Genomic DNA, 24,536 nt, shown 5'->3' with positions numbered 1-24,536 from the left:
GTGGCACGTTTTTTCTGTAGGTATTTCCAGTCCATACTCTTTTCTATGTCTATGGCGTGACCCCATCGGGCCTCTTACCGTCTGTGCGGCTTAGACCCGGCGGCGGCGGTTCCAATTTGCACGGCACGTCGATCGACACCAGTGCACGGCGGATGACATCATAAATAAATTCGAATATTACAAAATACTTACCGATGAAACGATAACAGTTGGCTATTTTCTTTCCTTCCTGAATGTGAGCTGCAGCTCCAAACTAATATAAACCAGACAATATAATCCAAAAATGGTTAGATACTTACCTATCAGAGACAGAGTCTCCTTTCATCAAGAAGAAGATAATTGCATCCTACAAAAAGAAATCTTGTAAAAAAAAATTATCGACATTAATTGTAAGTAAATTTAATTTTATCGACATATTACTAAAGTGAAACCCAACACTAGGCAATGAAAAACTTGTGACAACCTACGAAATTACGAAACAATTTTTGTATATGCGTCTTTGTCTAACATTACGCCGGTTCCGTAAGATAAAGTAGAGCAGAATTATAGAGTTCTGTTGCTATTTTAGCCTTCCTTCTATGCTTTAGTTATTGTTCTGAGCCTGTGACCGGCTGCAACTATTTTTGGTAAAATTGGTAAAATAACACGTTATATACGATATTTATCCTTAAAGATAAAAATCGGTTATTTTTAACACAACATTCAACAAGTGCAAATGGAACCTACTTCGCCATGGAAAAAGCCAAACGAAGTGATGCGGCTACACAGGCTGAAAAAACGGAAGAAAACGTTGCAGGTAAACAAAAGCTATTTTCTACGCATTCCTGTATATTTCTTACTATTTGTTCTACTTACTAGTAGTTCTCAGGTATTCATTTCATTCAAAGAAAATGGAATTACGATAATAAGTTAACTTGCTTACCGAATGAAAAAGCGCGCCCATTTATCAGCTTTACCTAACATGTTTTTAAATTAAATAGATTTTCTGACTTTGTATGATACAGGAACGGATAACACAACCATCAGGGTCTGGTAAAAAGGAAACCATACAACAAGAATCGGTAAACCTCGATTTTTCAAGAATTCTTCATGGAGACAAAACAAAAAACCCATTTTCAAAGTAAGTAATTCCCAGTTATGATATAGTAAGGGTTAGTTAATGCTGACTCCACTATATTAAGTTTAACAATAGGTGTAGGACCTACGACTTATGTTATTGGGTTTACACAGGTGGATATGACTATAACCTATTGATATTAACATGATGTAATTACGGTTTTCTGATAACTCTTATTACCTATCAGGTTGGTCTATCAGAGGCTAAAGAGTGGGTACTTAGTTCATTGCAACTCTGACTAGTCTAAGCTTGTAGTATGTTATATATTATGTATATATATTGCCTAATGTGCCACTTTTATTGATTAACTTAATAATTAAATTACCCTTGAAACATGTCTTCCAGTTAATTTAATACTATGATCACATGTAAAGCTTCTTGATATTATCTTCAACAACCTAAAAGTATACAAATATTTTTATTTTCAGAAACTCTACACAACAAAGTAAAAAGCCTAAGTTAGAGGTTGATCCTCAACTAGAAGAGTCCAGTGATAACACATTGTATGCGCTGCTCAATTTACCAGCTAAAGTTCCTGAGAAGCCCGCTCAGGATGTTGATACAGAGAAGCTGTCCACTTTCTCCAACCTATTACAAAAGTTCACAGCAGAGCACACTGTGGAAACTGTAAGAACATTTTTATTTATTTTTGATATACATTTAATCACCACAATTAAAAACAAAACAAACACATCTTATAAATAAAACACCTCCTCCAATGTGTCACATTGCTGGCTTCACACATCACATGTTAGAGACATAAAAGAAGTAGAAAGATGAATTCAAGATGTGATGTGGTCAGTCTTAAACTATGCCTTGGGCACACAACAATTTGGGGCCTTTTTGAAAGTAAACAAGGCATTTTAACCTTTCGAACGCCGGAACACAGATCTCGACCAGACACAATGTAAAATCTATTGTGTCTGGTATCTCGGCATATGAGAGGTTAAACTATTAATTTTCTACTATGATCATTTGTTATGGGTAATCAAATATATATTTTATTATGTCATTAATTATATTAGTTTGCTGCTGGTTTTTTGGTTAATTTTTCAACTGTAAAAAATGCCCCTAACGTTTTTTGTGATTAAATGTGGCCTTATGGTACAAAAGGTATTAGGGGTGGCGGTGCAAAAGTAATCCCTATTAAAAACCTGAGACATAAAAAAAATATATTAAAGAGTTTGAATATGTGATATCACTTCAATGCATTCAAACTATGCACTAGGCATACCACATCCAAACATTTAAAGTAATTTTGTTGTTCATGTTTTTTATTTTTAAGTGGCAAAGTATAACCTGTGTTATGTACTTCAGGTAGTGGAGCAGAAATGTAAACATTTACCCATTGATTGGGCTTTGAAGACTAAACTAAGATTGATGTCACCGAAACCATTTGCGTGGAGCTCCAAGTTAAAAGCTAGTGAAGAGGCTTCGGGTATAACTGGGTAAGTGATGGTTTGACTTTTATTATGGCTCACCAAGCTCATATTCACTGATTTGAGCTGAACAAGACACATTGAGTCACCTAGTTAAGTTGCTGAAGTCAATCAAAGTACAATAGACATGGCCAAGCTCTACTCACAAAAGTAGAAAAATAGATTTAAATTCTCTGGTTCAATTAATGTGGAGGAAGCAAGAGAAGTGTGTCATGATCGAAGCAAATGGATTTCCATAATCTCTGCTTACCCCGGTGGGAAATAGGCGTGAGTTTATGTATGTATTCACTCCAGTTTCTACATCCAAATGGCTCCACAAATTATAAATTAGTAAATAACTTGCATGTTAATGGATCGTCATCGCTAATTTAAGAGCCACACTTATCGGTGTAGCATTCTCCATGCTACTTTTAAGGGAAAATAGGGCAGTAGTTTCCCTCTTGCCTTCCACCCCATGCTGATGATGATGTTAATGGATATTTTATGAATAATATCTCTTCACAGATTCGTAAGATGTGTAGATACAACAATGTCACAAACGCTAGATACATCGCCACGCGCGCGCCTGCATCAGGTAAGTGAAATTCGACTAGGATGAGACCATGTTTTAACTTAGTTCTATTAGAGGAGTTCTAAAAAGTGAATTTTCTTAAATAGCACTAGAGCTTAAACTCTATACAAGTCCCTCACACCCTCACTATAACGCTTATAACTTAGCATAATTAATCAGAGCAGGACAGAGATATAGTACATCGCCTAGCGCGAAAGAGAAAACAGATATGTCTCTAATCATGCTAAACGTAGCATGACCTCTTGTAACGATAAAGGGTATACATTTAGCAAACATTCACATGATATTCAAACATGAATTCAAACTCATAAAAAGACATCATAAGAAAGGCATCTAAAGCATGCTTCTAAGCCTGGTAAGGTTCAATACCTATACTATATCCCAATTGGGGTAGTCAGAGGTACATCCATCACAAGATGAATTAAGTACCCACAACTCACTTAGTTTCCTGTTTCCCACACGAAATGATGACTTTAAGCTCCCCCCAGGCGTGCCTGTACTGGCAACACCCGCACCTGCCGTGGCTGCAGCTGTATCCTCGCTGCGGCGGCCGCGTGGCCGGCACCAACGCGCTCGCCAGCCACGAGGACATCACCGAGGCCTTGCACCGCGAGTGGACCGAGAGTTTCCGCTCACTATTCCAGGTTTATGTTCTTTTTATGCATAATAGGTAAATATTTCATCTCAATCTCACTCAGGTGAGGGATGGGACACTTGCCTTGAAAAGACCCATGTTGCATTCCCATATACCTACCTATGTGGACTCTTTACAGCGATAACAATATATACTACTCGTATATACACCTACTCCTCGCTAGCTATGTTTAAGTCCCATATAATAGATGGCAAGCTTTATCTATTGCCACATTCCCGGTTAGGGCACAAATCCTGGAAACTGTGGTAATGATAAGCAGCATAAACCATTGAAAAAAATAATTTCTATAGCCATGGAGCAGAAAATATATTCAATATGTACCCATTTTTTTATTAGGTATTTCAGTTCTATAATCTGGGTTCTTTGGAAGATATTGGTTTTAACAATAAGTCTACATATTCCGCAGATAATTTTCTTTTGTTGTATATTTTCTAAGGTGTGTTCAATTATGTATATTTTGGGTCACAGTCGCTGCAACCCGGCCGAAACGTCGTGATAACAAAATTAATAAGTTGTTTTTTACCTTATCTCTCTCCTTATTTAAGAGCTGCGCTCTTGTCGGTGGAGTAATCGCCATTCCTCTCTTCTTCCCGCCAAATCCTTCACCTGATACGACACGACCTGCACCTTTTATTTGTTTCACAAATGTTCTCCTAGGTTGGTTTTTTACCTTATTTATCATTAATAACGTATCGACCAGTTAAAAATATTTTACTATTTTAAATATATTTATTGTATTGTAATTGTGCAGCTACTCCGCGCCCTGCACTGCCCGTACTTCTACGTATGCGCGAACACGTTCACGTGCCTGTTCCGCGCGGCCGGCGTGTGCGGCGTATCGGAGCCCTGCGCTTTCATAGCGCCCACTACTCGCGGCTTCCGACAAGCCTTGCAGCAGGAAGGTAAACAAACATGTTAAGCCTGTATGCATCCTCTATGGAGACGGATGAAAGAAGAGTTCATGTAGCAGAGATGCGAATGTTAACATGGATGTGTGACCAGAATGGACACACATAAACATAATATATAAACAGTTCTATAGTTCTTTAAATAATAACGTGTCGCACTTTTGTCAAGCACAAGCAGTTCAAAAATCAAATTGTGACTCGCATTTTTTTCCTAGACGTTGAATTCACGATGCCGCTAAGATCAAACAAGAAAAAACTGAACACCTCAAACGAAGACCAAGCGAAGAACCTGTCGTTTGACAGCAGCTACAGTACGATGGATGAAGGCAAAGACGATTCTGGGGACGAGGAAGACCCCGACGCGTTCCTATCGCAGCTTGGGCTGGAGACTGATGTTATTAAGAAGATTAATAATGCGCAGGTGAGACAGAAATCTTAACTATACTTAGCATAGCATCACGCCTGTAGCCCCGAAGGGGTAGGCAGAGATATACAGGATGTTAATGACACCGTGACGAATACTGGGGGGGATGATTCAGACCATGATTCTGAGTTGAAATCAAGTGGAATTTCCTGTCGGAAAACTCATGAATTTTTTTATTTTTTTTTAATTATTTTCTGTTCCATACTTTTGCATACTTACATACAATCGTCCCTCAAAGTTTTCGTTACGATGTCACTAATACCCTGTATAGTACTCCCACTCCTTGGCGCTATGTTTAAGTCCCATGTAATAGCCCTTTGCCATGAACCGGGCACGAATCTTGGAATCCACGTGATTTCAATTATCTATGATCCAAACATGAATTCAAACTCATCAAATCGAAGTCAGACATAGGTAAGAACGTTGTTATACAAACTAAAACTCGAATTCAGTGGTTTGAAACTAGGGATTGAAATCCGGAAAAACGGATCCGGTAATCCGGCGGATCCGGCATCATTTAATAGTTACCGGATCCGGTACCAATATACCGGATCCGTCGAATCCGGCCGGATTGATGGGAATCCGGTCGTATCTGGCCGGATTGAACATGACGCCGGATTGCAATCACTATTTGGAACCCGAGCCTAGCGAGTAATTTATCTTAAGTGCAGTTTTCACTAACACAGTTGGTTCGACCATTACAGGCGGCGATGCGGCTCACCGCCCATTACGTCGGTCTAACAGAAAGCTCGGTGAAGCATGATCACTTAGTTCATCTCGCGATGGATGTACCTCTGAGTACCCCAACTTAGACATAGCTGTGAGCTTACGTTTCGTTGGTTTACTTGCAGAGCCGCCTAGAGGCCGGCGCGGAGAGCAGCGTGGACCGCGCCGCGGAGTCGCTGGTGATGGCGCGCGGCGCGGAGGCGCAGGCGCTGTTCAACTTCCTGCTCAACTGCCGCTCCGCCGCCGCGCGCGCCGGCCCGCTGGCCGCCGTGCCGCCCACGTTGCTGGCGCCCACCGCCTTCCACGGGGCTACGCTGGCTTCCTTGAAGGTAGCTGCTAATACACTCACCAGGCGGATTGTTTGTGACTGCCCACCCCAAAAGAGATAAGAACATTCTTAGCAATAACGCCTGCCTTATTTGTTTGCTGGAGTTTTTGTTTCACAGTTGCGTGATGAATACTTAGAGGCCTTCATAGTAGTTGAGCGTTAGGCTCACGAACCTGAGATCCCGGGTTCGAATCCCTTTGGCGACTCAATAATAACCCTGGCATTAAGGTTACCCATACAATAATAACAGAAACAGTCCTTGTATGTTCTTTTGTGAGCAATAGTATATTTGTTAGTATCTTTACGTTTTTTTTTATGAGCATCTTTTACTTATGTGTTCATGTATAAGTCCGCCCGTGTAACTAGACCACCTCCCCCCTCCCCGCAGATCCGCGAGAACGTGATCCTGTCGGACAGCAAGAAGTTCTACTCGCTGGAGCTGCGCGGGCCGGTGCTGCCGAGCGCGGTGCACGCGCTGCTGGGCGTGGTGCGCGGGGGCGAGTACAGCGCCACCTTCGCCCACCTCGCGCCCACGCTTGCGTTCTCCTGGGCGGCGGCGGCTGTTGCTAAAGGTAGCTTTATTTTTATTTTATCCGTAAGGCGAATCTGGACCAGTATATCCAGTTAGAACTTATGTATCCCCAACTTACGTGTTATAACAGGATATTCGCAAAAAGACAAAAAGTTCTAGGATATTTTTAGTTATGGCAATGATATTGACTTCCGGTGTTGCAAGATCCACCCGTAAACCGAGAAGACCGTACCAGTTGCACCTGGTGAATGACACCAGTCAATAATGTGAGCATTGTCGGGAGAAGTCAGTCGTGGGATGGGTGACCGCGTAATAAATTTTCAAAACATAAATTGCAATGTGTTATATGAAGATAACTTTAAAAATATTTTTTATTAGGTAGCGCCTGCTGATAGAATACCGCTTATGTGTTCAATTTCGGAATTGCTCATTTAATTCTGTAGGCGTTACGACTTCGAAATAGTAAATCCATAATATTTGTTTATCCTTAAAAGTTATGAGCTCCAAAACTACGTATATGAAGGTACCAGTTAGTACCAACTATTGGTTATAAATAAACTGTATAAATGTGCGCAGTTTGTTGCTAGAATGGCGCGTCACCTAAAAAAGTATATTATTTTCTTTAAATCAAGGGTACCAACTGTCTAACGATCGGTACCAACTGGTAGCAGCTGAGCACTAACTTTTAATAATTACTTCGATGTAAAATAAGGGTATCCTGACGGTCACCCATGTACTGTATATCTGTTCTCATTCTTTTCATGCTACGAGTGACGTAAGTGATTACTCGCAGTCCAACTTTATCACATTTTATTTCTTCCAGACGAATCTTCTAAAGAAAACGAACCAAACCACTTTACCAAAGCATTCAACAAGGAGAACTTATCAGACTGCGGCATCAGTGAAGAGTTATTGCAACTGCTCTGCTCCTCAGATGCCAGCATCATCAAGCCCCTGGACAGTGTCAAGTATAACCCAGAGGACGATACGTATACATGGTGACTGGTGACATTTGTATACAAGAACTGTTTGTATTGTTTTATAAGACTGCCTTGTTTGTTTATCATGAATTAAATCACTATTTTTTTGACAAATGATTTGTTCTTGTGTGTATTGATTACCTTCAGGGGAATGTCGTGAAAACCGACAGAGGGATTACTGGATTATGAGCTTTCCAAACGTGATGAGCTATAAGGGTTGAACCGTATCTAGCCGCACGGAACCGCACTTTCCTTTGTTTCTGTCCCTTTCTGTCACTCAGCATCATCTGCTCATCATCATCATCAATTTAAGAGCCACGCTCTTGTCGGTGCAGCAGTTTCCATACTACTGTCTTAGGGAAAAACAGGGCAGTGGTTTCATCATCTGCTAGAGCGAAAAAAAAAGAATAGAAACATAGGAAAGTGTGTGCGGCCAGACGTATTGTGCGATGGGTGATCATCATGTTGTATCATGATATTTATCTTAAGATTAAAAGTGGTTGCAAGTTGCCAATTACTTGTGGCTCTGCCCCACCGTTAGGGACTACGGGCTTGAGTTTATGGATTGGAGGTACCTTAATAATTATACTATTTAAGAATAAAATTAAAACCACAGTATACTCCACTTAATCGTTAAGATTTATTCCATTTTCATTTTTGGTAAATTAAAAATAACGATTTCATAAGTCCACAATCACTTATACAATACAAAGATTCATACAGATCAGGATGAAATAAATAATATTGTGAGAGTTCGGTTTTTAAATGTCAATAATAATAATATTATTATTATGTTACCTAACACAACTGCTCTAATCACTATAATTATCACTTTAATTAAACCCAAGTTGGAACAGGAATCTTGTAAAGCTTAATCTACAATAATTATCTATGTGACCATTCAGCGGCTCTGAAACAAAATGAAGACCAATTAAATTTCATGATAGAATAGACTTAAAAATAGAAAAAAAATAACTAAAATAGATATGTTTATCTTACCTGCTGGCCCGTCAAGTTGAATTAGCGTGTATAAATTACGACCTTATTATGATTTCTGTGGACAAAAAAAAGCAATTAAAACTCAGAAACTAAATTAATAATATAATCGATCAGATAAGCGAAAAGACTTCCTTGTTTTCCAATTCTCAGTTAACAAAATTTAAAAATTCTATAAATATAGATCTAACACATGGCCCGTAGGGAAAATATTTGTATCTATTCTGAATAGTTTCTGTAAATATTATTATTATATTGTGGTATTATGTGTGCACAGTTCGCTCAACCATTGTAGACGGCAATACGGCTCACCACCTAGCACGTTGCTCTAAGAGAAAACTCCGTGAAGTGTGGGTACTTAGTTGGGTAATGTAATGTATCTACTGGGTAATGTACGACTTGTACCTTTGACTACACCAATAGGGATATAGTCGTGAGCTTGTTATGTGTGTTGTAAATTCTCCCTAACACTATAAATTAAAAACAATGTTTCTAGTTACATTAGAGGAGGGTGTGGGTTGTCCCGGCACGGAATACTGCGGGCGGAAGTTGGAGAAGTTGGCGGCGGCGGCGGCGGCCGACGAGAAACCGGGTAGGGAGCCACCTGGCTGGAACCCGCCCGGGAACTGCGGCATTTGAGCTGCAACAAATTAGTTTACTCGTATTAAATGCGCGTTCGTAATAGATCAGAAATATAATAACGATTTTCTTCAGGCAAACAACCCATAAAGTGTTTAAAAATAGGTAGGCAAGCAAAAAAAAATGGAACTTATATTATAAAAGACGAATAAAAAAGAAAATGTGGATCTAAAAAGAAACTTTGTTAAAGAAATTAGAATGTGATTTTACAAAAAAGCGCTTTCGATGTTCATTTTGTATTACAAACTTGTCCTGTGTAGTAGTATAATAAAAGTGATAAAGTGGTCTGAATATTCTCACCGGTGGGCGAAGGATTGGCAGCAGTGGCCGCCAGACGCGACAGTATGGATCGCTCGGACATCTGCAGACGCTGCGCCACGGGCGGGATGCGCGCCAACGTGGCCGGCAGGCGAGACACGTCCGACTTCATGTCTGAGAGCAACTCCTCCAGCTGGTTTAGCACCTGGAAGTTACAATGTCGTTGGTTTAGTCTTAGGTCCTTCCCGCCACACGACCATGCAAGTCACACTATAAGATAAAGTCACTAGTTTACCTTATGCAGCACAGCGTTTGCTGGCTTGTTGCCGGCGAGCGACTCCTTGCTGAGATGCTGGTGGCTCTCGGCGAGACACTCCACCTCGGCGAAGCGCGCATTGAGCGACATGGCGGGGTGGTTCGGGTCCTGCGTTAGGTTCAGGTAGGCCGCGCGACGTAATTGCTCCTCGATCACTAGCGCTTGCTCCAACAACTGCAAGAGAGTTGTCATTTTTGGGTAAACATATGAGATGTGGAAAAAAGTTTGAAAAGATGTGCTTGGTATTTTTTGCGTATTACGAAGCGGTAAGTGTTTTTGTATGGGACATGGTAAGTATACAAATACTTTTTAATTGATGGCACTTTTTACAGATAGAAGAAACATCTCACCTTAAAACGCCTTGCCAAGAACTTATTCTTGATCTCGAGGAAGTTTCCTTTGCCGACGTCCATTTTGAAGGGCTCGTTGATGATCGCGAATCGCAGGTCGTTCTGGATATCCTGCCAGCGGCCGTAGCCGTGCGTGACTATCCCGGCCAGGAGCCAGTAGTCATGGCGACGGTGCCAGATCTCGTACTCGCGGCCCGGCGCCGCCGCGCGCTCCTCGTTCAACCACAGAGTATGCAGCTCCGTAAACCCGCCGTCAGCGATGTTGAACATAAACTTGCGTCGCTCCACCTTCAGATCTTCCTCCTCTTTCACAAGAACGACGTCGTCATCATCCTCATCCTTCTTTTCATCCTTCGGTTTATCAGAGCCCTCCGACTCTGCCTTCTCACTCTTCACGTCGTCCTTTTTATCGGCGTCTTCTTTCAGCTCCTCCTTAATTTTCTCTTCTTTGTCTTCCGATTTCTTATCCTCCGATTTGTCGTCCTCTTTAGGCGAGTCCTCATCGACCGACATGCGTCGTTCCGCCTCCTTCGCTTCCTCTTTCACTTCCTTAGTTTCCTTCTCCTCAGATTTAGGCTTCTCCTCTTTAATGTCGCTCGTGTCCATCGGCTCGTCTTTAATGTCTTTTGCGTCAGACTTTTCGTCCTTGGCTTCCTCTTTATCGTCTTTTTCCGAGCCTCCGGGCGTGGGTGCGGCCTGTGTCACCTGTGTGGGCGCCGGCGAAGGCGCTGCGGAGGTGATGGGCGTGGCGGTGGAGGGCGCGGGGCTAGGGGCGGCGCTCTCTCCCGCGCCGGCTGCCTTCACTGGTTCCACTGGTTTACGAATCAATTCTGGCATACTGTAGTAACCGTTAATGTGTTCAAATTCTTGTACCTTCTTCCTGATTAGACTCATAACACCGATTCGTGTCAACACGTGTTGTCTGGATAAACCTTCCCTTGGTACACCGTCAGCGAAAGTTTCAGCATTATCCGCACCGGGCTCGCATAAATGTCGCATGAATAGAGACACGTAAGCTTTAAAGTTACGTTCGGATTTTCCTCGCAGGTCTCTCACTAGCCACTGGGAGTTGAACGCGTCTTGTGGCGGCATACCATATCGCATGATAGCGTTGAGGAAGGACTTCCTTTGTCTAGCGTTAAAGCCGAGGACTTCCATATTTCCGCCGACCCTGGCAAGCAGGGGAGGCAAGGGCCTGTCGCGCTCCTCTCGCCTCTCCAGGCGTCTCTTGCTGCGGCGGCTGAGGAGGTCCCCGTTGTCATTCTTTTCATCGAAGTCGTCATCTTCTTTATCATCTTCGCTACCCTGAGAGAAGTCAGAATTGTAGTCAGAGCCATTGTCTTGCCATGTAGTGTCCTCTCTGTTCTCTGTCTGTGCGACGCTACCGTCGTTGTAGTTGACCTGTTTGCGCACACGTTTGCCTTTACCGAGTGTTCTCGCCTGATCTTCTTGGTGTTGTTCGTAGTGATGCCGGAGAAGTTTGATCCAGTATGCCGGATCTGTGTTCTCTGCCTCTTGTTTGATAATTTCTGTGTCCACTTCTTCTTCGCCGTCGCCTTCTTTGGTGGAATAACTGGCGACTTTGAACGAACTGAGATACTCGTTAGCCCAAGACTCCTTCTGTTCAATACCTTCCTTAGAACGATCTAGCAATTCTCCGACAGCCTTGTCATCATAATGAATAGCTTCTTCTTTCCCTTCCTCTTCTTTGAACAGCTCTTCAGTACCGAATCTCAAAATATCGTCTAATTCCTGCTTCGTGAAATTGGCACCCTTGCCGCCCATACCGGGACGTACAACCAAATGCGTCAACATCATTTTCCTCTTGGCGACTTGAGTTACTCTCTCCTCAACACTGTTACGTGTGACGAATCGATAGATCATCACTTTGTTTGCCTGACCGATACGATGGGCACGCGAGAACGCCTGAATATCGTTGTGAGGATTCCAATCTGAGTCATAAATAATTACAGTATCCGCTGTCGCCAAGTTGATACCGAGACCTCCAGCTCTTGTAGACAGTAGAAATACGAATTGAGGCGCGCCGGGCGCGTTGAACCTATCGATAGCTTCTTGACGAATAGTACCGGTGATACCACCGTCGATTCTTTCGTACTTGTATCCTTCACCCTCCAAGAAATCTTCCAGGATATCCAACATTTTTGTCATCTGAGAGAAGATCAGCACTCTGTGGCCCTGTTCTTTTAACAGTTTTAACATTTTGGCCAACAACACTAGTTTACCGGATGCCTTGATTAGAGCTTGTGTATCGTAATTGCCGTGAGGGCCGAGTGGAGCTTCTTCCGCAGCCACTGGGAAAAGATAAGGATGATTGCAGCACTTTTTTAAGTCCATCATCACATTAAGTAGAGATACAGTCTGCCCGCCACTCTTAGGATTCAGAGCCTCGTAATTTCTCGTCAAAATATATTTGTAATATTTCTTCTGCATGGGAGACAACTCCACACGAACGATAAACTCGGATTTAGTAGGCATGTTCTTGAGCACATCGGCCTTGAGACGCCGCAGCATGTGCGGTCCCAGCATCTCGTGCAGCCTCTTTACTTGTTCCTCCTTCGACACGTCCGCGAACTCGTTTTGGAAAGCCGCGAGGTCGTTAAACTTGTCCTTATTCAAGAAGTTCAGTAAATGGAACAACTCTTCGAGATTATTTTGCAATGGTGTTCCTGTTAAAAGGAGCTTGTAGTTGATATGATAACCAGCCAGTAACCTAAAGAACTTGGATTGGTTACTCTTCAATCTGTGAGCTTCGTCGACGACTAACACGGCCCAGTCAATGGATCCGAGACAAGTAGCGTCAATTGAGACTAATTCGTACGATGTAAGAAGGACGTTGAATTTCACTTGTGACTTGATCTTGGAAGGTCGGCCGCCTCTATTAGCACCGTCGTCAAAAGTCAGCTCATTTTCTCTGATTACAGCTCGGGAATCTTTGTCGCCTACATAGGTGATGCAGTACAAATCTGGAGCCCACAACTCGAACTCTCTCTCCCAGTTAATGATTGTGGACAAAGGTACAGACACAAGGAATGGTCCTTTGCAGTGGCCCTCTTTGAAGAGGGAGTAGAGGAATGTGACTGTCTGGATGGTCTTGCCGAGACCCATCTCGTCGGCGAGGATGGTGTCGATGCCCTGTCCCCACGAATAACGCAACCAGTTGAGACCTTCAAGCTGGTACGGATGAAGTTGCATGCCAGTCTCGTAGACGAAGGGAGGCTGATCTTCGTATTTTTTGTTGAGATTTGTAGTGGGACGATCTGGAGGCGGGTTGTAGCGCCTGGGCTTGGGCTGTCCTCCACTGCTGCTTTCGTCCTCATCAAGATTATCTCTGTTCTTGCTCTTGCGTCCTGGTTTCTTGCCTTTGCTTCCTTTAGTCTTGCCTTCAGAGGTGATGTAGGCGCGCATGTCTGAATAGTAATCCATGGCCTGTTTGAGGCCAGCGATGTCTGCGTGTTCTGACTCCCAGGTGGCCTGGTCGTACGAGAGGTCGCGCCACTTCACCAGGTAGTACGTGGTGCCGTCGCGCGACGTGCGGTGGTTGATAACACGGTGTACTATCAGCCACTCTGGTTTTACACCATACCTGGAAAAATATTTCAGACAGGTTATTTTACTTATAAATGTTGCTGAACTAACCCGGAAGAGAGTATACTCCATATCGAACAATGAGAAGATGCGTAAATATAGGTTGGTTATGCAATAAATATGAAAATTTGCTTCAAATTGTCATCTAAGTAACTCGTGATATTGCCCGTCACATTAGGCATCATGGGCACGAGTTGATTACGTAGCTCTGACACATGTATGTGTGTTAACATACCGGTAATATTTCTCCTCAAGCGCTTTCTCATCGGACTCCTGATCGTGGCGTTTCTCCTTCTGTATGCGTTTGAATCTGTTATCTCGTTCGTCGAGCGGCTCCTCCAACTTGGGCGGCTCCTCAGGATCCGACTTGCGCATGTAGTAGCGGTACATCAGCGGGTGGAACACGTCCAACTGGAAATGTAATGAGTATTTTAGTTGGGTGTTTGGATATTTTGATGATTTTTTATGAAGAATCAAAAAATCCCTGGTATTTACAAGTGTCCTTCAAAGATGATATTTGCGTTGTGTAAAGGGGTTAACGTTACGTGTTACTGATAACAAAGTCAATGCTTCTTTACTTCGTTAATATAAAAGGCTTTTGGCATCTTCATAAATAACTTAATAATATAATAACATTTTTTATCAATAAAGCGAACTATTTGTATCGCAACCAGCTTTCTCATAAAGTAGTATTAGGAAGATTACTTCAATTGGTGTTTATATGTCAATATTGCTAACATTTTACAATATATCTTCAATGCGCGGTACGACTTAGATCTGTTAAAGTACAGAAGCGTGTGTTGTGATGTTCATAAGCACAGTGTTGTATCAGTCGAGATTAGAATCGATTCTTTTCTAAGAGTAGTTACATTTTAATCACGTAAAAAAATAATAATACTAAAAACGTACCTGTATCTCGGATATCCAACTGCAATGCCAGTAGGAGCGCTCGTGCCACTTGACGAAGAACTCGCGCGACCGCGGCGCCTTCGACTTGGCCGGCTGCTCCTTCCAGCGCCACGTCAGGATCTTGGCCACCTTGCCCTCCAACGGTGGACACTGTATTCAGACATTTTTGGATATTACATTACTTAAAGTGTGAAAAAAGAGGCCTTCCTCAAAAGCGAGACAATACAGACTAGCAGTAGTTTCTACAATCGTAGAGCGTAAATCGTACTGTCTTAACACTTTCTGAAAAATGTAAATTCGTCATCAGATTTCCTTATCAATTTGATATTGTTTTCACAATATAGCGAAAGATATAAGTATAGTGGCAATATTACATGGGACTTTAACATTGCTCGCCAGGAGCGGGTGTACTATACTTCTACCCCTACGGATACAGGCGTGATGCTGTTATTTTATAGCGAAAGTAAAAACTAAATAGAAAGTCACCACAATCTTTCTTTCCTCACAATGTACTTCACATACCATCAGGAAAGTTACTGACCAGACACTCACCTATTTTATATTTGGCCGATTAAAAATATACTTCGAAATTGGAAGAAAATGTATAGAATATGTATAAACTCACACTGCACCGTGGGCACCGCCACTCTCCGTCCGGCACCTCTTCCAGCGGCGGGTTGAGACAGAAGCGATGGTAGGCGGACGGGCATGAGTCGCAGCATAGCAGCTCGCCGCCGTCTTTGCAGATCCTGTGCAAACGTTTCACATTTTAAAGCTGTTTTTATCACGCAATTTTGTAGAACGTTTTCTACAAAGCAGAATCAGCTCAAAGTAAAACTATTAACACTCACACGAATGTCTTAAAATCTCATGTGATAGACCTCAAAATGATCTGTCGAAATATTAGGCTTTAGCGTTGAAAACTTATTTGTCTTGCTATTTGCTAATCTGTGGCTGGTTAGTAAGAAAAGTCATTCTAATACAAGATGGTGTAAATATTAAGTGATTCTACAAATCCGCCATATTTCTATGTTGCCCTCATCGAGCTACTCGAAGAACCGATCAATTTCCTTCTATTGTGTGGGTTGTGAGGTGGATTACCATAGCCACCTTGGTTTCAAGGTTACTGTCACGCCACCAATAGGCTCTGACATGGCTCATTTAATAACTACGTCCTTAACGGAACGAACGGCTTAACGTGCCTTCCCAAGCATAGATCATCACACTTTCGACAATCGGGTGATCAGCCTGTATTGTCCTAACCTAATTGTGGCATGTTAGTGCGCTGATTGTATTATAACTCACTGAACAGGTATTTAAAAGGGTTTAACGAAGACATATTAGCTAAGCATTCATCACGAAACTGAGGAACAACATCATCACTAATTTAAGAGCCACGCTCTTGTCAGTGTAGTATTCATTCTCCATGCTACTTTTTAGGGAAAAGTAGAGCAGTGGTTTCCCTCTTGCCTTCCGCCCCGTGGTACTTTGTCTGACGCGAATGGGATGGCGCCTGGAGTAGTCTATTTCAGAGCCAACATAACAACATATGAATCAAAAAATTCTATCAAACACATTACAAATTCTGTACCTGCAAAACTCCTGATGCTCGTCATCGTCTTCCTGGTCCTGGTTGCCTTCGGCCTCGCAGTGTGGGCACGACCAGCGACCTTCTGGGGTCTCTTCTAGCTCGGGCTCCAGGCACACCAAGTGGTATGCGCGCGGACACGTGTCGCATAGGATGATCTCCCCTCCTTGTTGGCATACCTGTTTTATGACATGGACAGATGTTAGCGAGTAGCGCCTGAAAGGAGAGGTTTTTAAAGCAGGAACTTTATCACGTCACTAGCACTCGCAGAATTGGGTAGTTTCCTAGGTCAAATATAAATCATGAAATTCTGATTACTAAATAAAGACAGATGTAAACGTGACAAAAGCGTTTTTTCTATTTAACTTATTTATGCTTACTTGTTTGCTTGCTTATTTGTGATTTTTTTCCCCGGTGGGAAATAGGCGTGAGTTTATGTATGTAACTTATTTATGGATTTTAATAATGACAAAATGTAATAATACGTTTTTCTATGACGTCTCATTGCTTTTTCATACAAATTCCATAGTAATTTTGAGTTTTGATGATTAGTAAAAAGTAACTGATTTGACTAGTTCGAAATTGCCGTCTCCACTTACAATAAGTGCAAGAAAGAGATGGAGCTATTTATAGTCCGGTCAAATAAAGTTGGTGGTTGCCGGAATCGGCCCCAATGACGACATCTCACCTCGCAGTAGTCCTGGTGCTCGTGCTCGCCCTCCGCGCCGTCGGGGAACTTGCTGGTGGTCTTCAACTTCTTCTTCTTCTTGCTCTTGTTGCCGATCTTGGTCTTCGCCTTCTTCTTCGGCTGTGGCTGAAATTGTTAAGACAATGCATAAAAATAAAAAGCGAAAGGAGCGAATAAAAATCGTAGAACTACTTGCCTTCCCGGGCATGTAGTAATATCCGAAAAAGGATTGTTCTTTCTTGTATTATAGACAAATCACCTGACTTGATTGTCCAAAAAGTTAGATGATCCGTGCTTCGGAAGGCACGTTAAGCTGTTGGTCCCGGTTACTACTTACTGGTGTGAGTAGTCGTTACATGAGCCATGTCAGGGGCCTTTGGCGGCTCAATAGTAACCCTGACACCAGGGTTTATGAGGTTGGTATTCCACCTCACAATCCACACGATAGAAGAAGATAGACAAATTTTACGAGCTGATCTCTGAGGCGTGAGTTTATGTATGTATGTATAACATATAAAACAAGAAAAGAAATGGATGGATTTGTGGCTGGGGCTGTGAATGATTCCACAGCCATATTAATGCCGTTTATTGTACTCTAGTTCTCATATCATAAGCTCACGACTATACCCCAAAGTCAGAGGTTCTTTCATTTCTCTTTTCTTTTGTCTTGATTTCCTATGTGTGCCAACAAGTATTTGTTATATTAATGTATTACGTATGAAAATGTAAAATACATACCGGTGCATTGGGATCTTCCTCTTTGACAGCGGCGGGGTCTTCTGGCGCGGCGGCGGTGGCCGGCTTGGGCTCTTCGGCCTCCGCTAACATCTGCTCGAATTCTGCATCCGAGTCAGAGTTCGCGCCCGCACTGCCTTCTTGTTCCTCCTCCTGTGTCATCCAGTTATATTTGGTTCAGTACAGTCATGAGCAATATACTATAGGACTCTGTCGCACTAACATATTTGACATTTAGTGAGACTTACAGTTCAATTTGTCAAAAAAGTTAATGTGACATGGTACCAAAGTGTATACATATTAATGCTCGTGACCGTACCAAGAGGTTGTACCGCGGGTAACACTTTTTAAGCTGCACTTAGGTTTTTATAAAAAAATCCGGACCTGTCAATACTTTAGCTTAGGTAAGCGGACCCTATGACAAACGGGATGACGCTAGGGAGATGATGTAGTAAGGTTTTTAACAGGGTTTATTAGATGTCTCAGATGGCATTCACTACTTGCCGGGCTAATGAGGAGCCCTTAAGGTAGATAATAGAAACAAACAATGTATTTTATGATTAAGAAAAGTGTTATTGTAGAGTGCCTTTCGTTTCTTTAGAAGCCTAACGTTTGAAAATATTAAAACCATGTTGCCCGGAAGAGATTGCTACTTGGCAATAAGACTGCATCTTGTACCATCATCATCTTGTGCATCTTTCCTTTGGGTTGTATTTCATGTTTGTGCAATATGTGTATGTTATGTATGTTAAAAAAAAAAAACAAAAAATTTAGACATTCAAGAACTTTGCAAAATATGGTGAAAACAATTTAGTTCAATAAATGAAGTTTTAAGTAATGAAGGTGTACTCACGAGGTGTATGCTACTCACACTATTTATACTCACACTACTCGTGCGCTTCCTCTTGCTGAACTTGATCTTGAGTGTGGGCACCTTGGGCTTGCGTCCGGGCTTGCCGCGCGGCGTGGCGCCCGCCGCGTGCTTGGCCTTGCGACCGCGCTTGCGGGGCGCCGGGGTGCCCTCGTCGCTCGCTTCCTCCTCCTCTTCTTCCTCTTGTTCGTCACCCGCTTCGTCGTTCTGCAGACAAATGTTATATTAAAATGATACTGAGACAAACTAAGACGCAACTCTGGCGTGTATTTCAGGAGATTTTGCTGCTGAACCACTAATCGCCGGAAACAACTTGCCAACAAGTTAGCGAATCGCGAAGATTCATAAGATGAAATGTTATATTATTATTATATACAGAGACAGAGCAACTCTGGCGTGTGACTCAGAAGATTTAGTTGCAGAACCAACAAGTTACCGAATCGCGAAGAGTGAATAGATTAATGACAATAAGCCTCTTATTAAACTGGACATAAACATATTTGGCGAGGAATCGGTATTCTATATACTACTGTACACCTTTGCGTACATCAGGGTACATGCGTGCATGTGGGGGATACATGCGTGATTTCAACAAACTAGGTGAAAACATTGCTCTTGATTTTAAGGGCGTTTTTGCACTACATCAAATTCTTATCCGATTCGAGGCGGTCGTAGAACTGTTTGTATAGTGGATTACGCACTACATCCGATTTCCGTCATTTCCGGACTCGAATATGAACCGGATGTAGTGCGAAAACGTTCGAACAGATCATGAGTAAACTCATAATTCCTAACTCATCAAAACTCACTCTCACTCACTCACCTTAGAATCTTTAGGAGGGCGTCCAGGCCGGGCTTTAGGCGCGTAGTCTGACGCTGTGGAGGTGTTGGTGTTCTCCTCCGATCCCATGTTCTGCGACCCGCTGCTCAGGTGCGGGTTGGACTCGCAGAACAGGCGCCACTTGGCGGCAACTAGCATCATCAGCTTCGATACTGGCACCTGGGGGGAAATTTTATTTTTGGTACACCAACATAAAACACATAAACAGCCTATATTAGCCCTCATTCAACGGGACGGTATATAGATCATACTCCACCACGCTGCTCAACTGCAAGTTGGTGGATTTTACGGTTAATGACCGGGACCAATGGCTTATCGTGCCAGAATCACGTTACTTTTTCCGAAAATCAGGTGATTCAAGCCTGCAATGTCCTTACCAAACTAAAGACAGTAATGTAGCCTTAATTAAAAATAATTTTGTTTCCGGCACAAACGGCATCAATGCCGTGTATACGTACCTTAGGGTTTTCCTTGACGAGTAGCGGTCTCACATGCTGCTGGAATAGCTTGTAGGATGTAAGGTTCTCGAGGTCCGCGTCGCTGTATTGAATGTCCACATCAGTCAGCCCGAACGACGCGCACACTTCCTCAACAGTCGGCATTCCTGGGAAATTAGACACTAGATAAATACGTGTCCCACTGCTGAGCACAGACCTCTCCTCGATCAAGCGAAGGGGGTATGGAGCACAGCATACTTTACCACGCTGCTCCAGTACAGGTTAGTGGAAGTGTTTGGGCTAGTAGCTCGGAACCAACGGCTAAACGTGCCTCCATCCTCCATCGTCATACTTTTTCGGACGATCAGGTATCATCATAGCCAAACAACGGAGCCACAAAGTGTTTTTCGATAATGTCCCCATCGGGTATCGAAACTGGACTTCCAGTTCGTAAACCCAACGCTCTATTAGACTACGGAGGCAGCATTCGCTGCGTCTATTAGTCAAAACCCTCGATATAATTCGCGCAGCGCCCGGCGCGGAACCCATTCCGCCCGTGATGAAGTTGACTTGAAAAAGCTTTTGCTATTGAATCGTCCAGGCTTTGGAAGGCCCAAAGTAAATAGTAATCATCCAGGTATATTAAAGGTATTTAGCGACTCAATTATTCATTGTTTTTTTTACGTGGTTATTTTCATAATTAAAACACATAATAAGGGGTTCTTACCGCGTTTGAAATAGGGATATGACACTCCCGATATTTCGACACTGTTGCAAGTGTCATGTGCCATGACTCAATTATTATTGAGTTTATATTTTTTTTGTGCCCTTAACCGCACAAGGAACAGGGAAAATGTATTTGATACTTAACCTGCACAGATCATTTTAGTGGTTACAGTTCTTTATTACGTCATTTTGTGAATCACTAACTTAATACTATTCTTTTTACTTGTGACAACCCACATTGATGGAACTTACAGATCCCAATAAAGGGTAAGATCCAAACAGAAGAAGCCAACTTATACTTTTAAAAAGAACGTTTATTAGGGCCCTGTGCCGAGGTTTTTCTTGCAGCTTTTTTTTCCCCGGCTATACGGGTTGTGAGAAGCTGTAGTAGTTTTAGGCGGATGAGACGTTCGTTATGTAAAAATGACGATTCAAAGTGTAACTTTGTTACCTATTGAATAGATATTTTTGAATTTTACCTACCTACCTGAGTACGCATCTTAAGTTTTCAAGGTTGTTGCAACTCCAACAACTATTACGAACATGCGGGTCAAATTCATAACCTCCTTTTTGTAAAGTCGGTTAATGGGCATAATATTTCACACTGAACGACGGTAACAGCTCCGAAATCTTATAAATAGAAACTCAGTGAACATGTCATTAGCCTGTACATGAGCGGTTTTCTACAAATTGCCGTCTATTTGGAGGAAATGCGTCGGAACCGCTTTCGCCATGGGTTTCAACACGTGAGCATTCGAGAGGTCAATGCTCCACTAACCTTGGAAGCTGTCTATTGTGACTCTAACTAAACGGGCGTTTTTCTATAAATAGTGGAATATATTTTCTAATCTGTAAAGAACTAGAACTAAGCGTTTCGTTACTTTTTCATTTTTCGGGAGTTTCTCGATATAAATCGATCTAAGATGGTAGTACATCTATCAGATACTTATCCGATGATAGCTTATCAGGCAGTTTCACACACACGCGCGTTTAGTGGTTATTGATATAACATATACCTACTCTGAAAAAATTACATTTAAATAGTCCTAAAATGGATATGATGCACTTTATGGTCTTAAGTAATGAACACACAAGTGCATACAACCACTTGTAGTATTACTTACCAACATATGTATTTGTTACAAGAACCACGTTAGAGGCCTTCGGCGGCTCGATAGTGACCCTGAGACCAGGGTTGATGAGGTTGTTGGTCTTACAACCCCCAAGAGAGAAGAAGACTTACCAGAGCCCGAGTCGGAGGCGGCTGGGGTCACAGGCGTCGCATGCTTACTGCCGCGGCCCTTACGAGACTTCTTAGATGACACGGCGCTGAGGGCATAGTCACTGTCTCCTTCGGCCTCCATCTCCATACTAAAGTCATCCTCCTGCAGCAACATTGTATTTGACAAATTCGTATCGGCAGCAGAGCTAGATATACCTATACTTTTGGGTCTTACTTTACTCAAACCCTGGACACTTTATACAAAAACCCGGTTATCGCACACGCGCACGTGTGTGTGACGTCTGACGCTATACGATTGAAGACTAAAGTCTCGATCGTTCTTACGCGGTAAGGCGGCAGTTTTTGTATGGAGTGTCTGGTTTGTTATTATTAATGGTCCTTTAAGATGTTTGAGATGTAGATTTTGAAAAGTACCCAACTGATTATGTATACATGGGCTGGCAGAGGAAGACCTAGAAGGTTCAGTGCAATCTACTCTGCACCGGCTTGCGTGTATGAAATGATTGATGAATGTGGAGGAGGCAAGAGAAGTATGGTAGGATCGCAGCAAATGGAATTCCATAGTCTCTGCCTACCCTGTTGGAAACAGGCGTGAGTTTATGTATGTAAGTATGTTTAAATGGCCAAAGGGATTTCCTGGTCAGTTTGGTTTATTAATATTTCAGATAAAAGTAAAAATTTATAAGGAAAAGTAATTGTCTCTGTGATAATAGAATATACAGTTAAATTCAATCAAGCAATACTTTTGGTCACATTATCAGTTGTATGATTGTTATCAGATCATTCAAGATAAGAGTTCCATGGCCGCAATTTCTAACACATTCTTAGTCAAATACATTTAGTACTAAAAATTAATTTTGGTACTTATTATTTACTTTATTAAATTTCTTTTAGATACATTTTATAAATTTTTGGCTCATAACTGGTAAAGAAATGAATATTAACTAGACCATAACCATGAGAACATAGTAATAATAAAGGCAATAGATTTTTTTTAATGATAATTGAACTTTGATTATTGTCAAGTGTAATTAATTGTAGGATTTGGAAATTAAGAAGTGTACAATGTAGTAAAACATAATTTAAGTTCGTTGACCAAAAAAAAAAATGTTGAACTGTAGAATCACTCACCTCTTCACTCTCATTCCTTCTCTTCTTCTTTTTCTTTCTGCCTTTCTTTTCTTCTCCACGAGCTTTCCTTTTCTTTCCTTTTTTCTTCTTTCTGCCATCCTCTGGGGAATAATCTTCATCCTCCTATGATTGAGACAGTTGTAAATATAATTAATGTTTAATCTCTAATCTTAAATGTTGAATAAAATTGTTGAATTTTTAGAATGAAAATAGGGTCTTTGAATGTTTTTTATTTACATAACATTAGGTAGAGTCTGTGTTTATATTACAATAAATGTTTTGGTTAGTATCTGCTGACAGAAGTGTGTCATGCATAAGGTCACATCATCCACAAAAACCATAACCAACATCTTATCTTATCTTATTTAGATAACCAACATAACCCAAGATATTAATTAAAAATAATTAAGATATTTCATATCACACACTTCTAAATATTTTGCAATTAGTAAAGCTACCTGGTTGTCAAAGTGAATTTATTACCAAAATAAAACTGTTTTTTTAATGATTTACCTTTGGTGGTGCTTCATCACTCTCGCCGGAGTTCTCGTTCTGACCTTCACCTTCCTCCACGTCCTCGTCCCCTGCAACCGGGCAACAAACTTGTCAATCCACCTGCGGCTCGCCGCCCGCGACCGCCACAACCCCACACGTCACGACCACCAACCTACTCCCACGACACATGCCACCCTCCCGCTAACCCCACTAATCCCTTTGTTTGGCGGCGTCCATTTTGTTAAGTAGTAATGAGGGAGATTGCATGTTCTTTTCTGTCACTAACATCCACTCCAAAATATTTACAACCCAAAGAAAACATATACGCCATTATAACACTGAAAAACACCTTCTTACCACCAGAGAACAGTTTTATACAGTGGTTTCAGAAAACAATTCGTTTCAAAGACCGAAAATTTCTAAATTTTTAATTGCTTATACCGCAAGTAAACACATGATACCGCTATTCGCGGCTTACCTATGACATGCTAGCTCAAATGAATCTTTACCTGCGAAAGAGCCGTCTACTTCTTCGTCTGAAGCCATTTGGATTGCTTTATAACACTATTTGAGACGTGATGAAAGATTTTGGTCTAGAAAAGATAAAGGACGCGCAGTTTTTTTGCGACAAATAGTAATTAATTCAGAAATTGATGCCGCCGTCACTACTACGTGAGAACTAGCGACATCATCTTTCTCGCTCTATCACAAACATGGTAGAAAAAAGAAATTACTGGGATGCAAGTCAGAACTTTTTAAAATCTACCACACTCCTTATTCTTGAGATTTCAACCTGCATTTATCGAGTCAAAATGCCAAGGATGTGTGCAAAATATTTAAAAAATACTAAATTAAGTATAATGAATACGAATCTATGTACATTTTCAAACTTATAACGTTAATTTTTAATATTTACTACCAATTACAATTCTACTATCAGACACATGTGTCGTAAAATGGCAATATTTTTAAAAGTACCAACATGGCGAAAATAATCTGGTATTGCCATAGGTGAAAAATTTATCGG

At 41.7% G+C, this 24,536-nt stretch overlaps 2 protein-coding genes across 3 annotated transcripts; one reads left to right on the top strand and one right to left on the bottom strand.

Annotated features, from left to right (window-relative positions):
* Positions 1 to 598: 598 nt before the first annotated feature.
* LOC126367941 (protein downstream neighbor of son homolog) lies at positions 599 to 7,797 on the top strand. Its single transcript, XM_050011747.1, has 11 exons — positions 599 to 796; positions 1,005 to 1,120; positions 1,546 to 1,744; positions 2,435 to 2,565; positions 3,061 to 3,130; positions 3,616 to 3,771; positions 4,534 to 4,684; positions 4,906 to 5,111; positions 5,966 to 6,169; positions 6,557 to 6,740; positions 7,524 to 7,797. The coding sequence occupies exons 1-11, from the start codon at positions 716 to 718 to the stop codon at positions 7,700 to 7,702; spliced, it is 1,677 nt and encodes a 558-aa protein (XP_049867704.1). The 5' UTR covers positions 599 to 715; the 3' UTR covers positions 7,703 to 7,797.
* Positions 7,798 to 8,298: 501 nt separating this feature from the next.
* LOC126367684 (chromodomain-helicase-DNA-binding protein Mi-2 homolog) lies at positions 8,299 to 24,203 on the bottom strand. 2 transcript variants are annotated; one of them, XM_050011327.1, is made up of 19 exons: positions 24,019 to 24,203; positions 23,528 to 23,598; positions 23,015 to 23,137; positions 21,884 to 22,025; positions 19,936 to 20,081; positions 19,460 to 19,636; positions 18,637 to 18,843; positions 17,769 to 17,918; positions 17,031 to 17,156; positions 16,346 to 16,521; positions 15,380 to 15,503; positions 14,755 to 14,904; positions 14,081 to 14,256; positions 10,240 to 13,843; positions 9,869 to 10,063; positions 9,616 to 9,778; positions 9,177 to 9,316; positions 8,680 to 8,734; positions 8,299 to 8,590 (listed from the first exon to the last, which is right to left on the bottom strand). In XM_050011327.1, exons 1-18 carry the CDS (start codon positions 24,053 to 24,055, stop codon positions 8,726 to 8,728), a joined length of 5,916 nt encoding a protein of 1,971 aa, XP_049867284.1. In that variant the 5' UTR covers positions 24,056 to 24,203; the 3' UTR covers positions 8,299 to 8,590; positions 8,680 to 8,725. The 2 variants fall into 2 exon arrangements, with proteins under 2 accessions (XP_049867284.1, XP_049867286.1); XM_050011329.1 differs by having other exon boundaries at positions 18,652 to 18,843.
* Between the last annotated feature and the right edge of the window lie 333 nt (positions 24,204 to 24,536).

Source organism: Pectinophora gossypiella, chromosome 6 (genome assembly GCF_024362695.1).
Source record: "Pectinophora gossypiella chromosome 6, ilPecGoss1.1, whole genome shotgun sequence".
Taxonomy (NCBI): domain Eukaryota; kingdom Metazoa; phylum Arthropoda; class Insecta; order Lepidoptera; family Gelechiidae; genus Pectinophora; species Pectinophora gossypiella.
The sequence above is the reverse complement of the archived record's forward strand: the minus strand, read 5'-3'. Positions and strand labels throughout refer to the sequence as shown.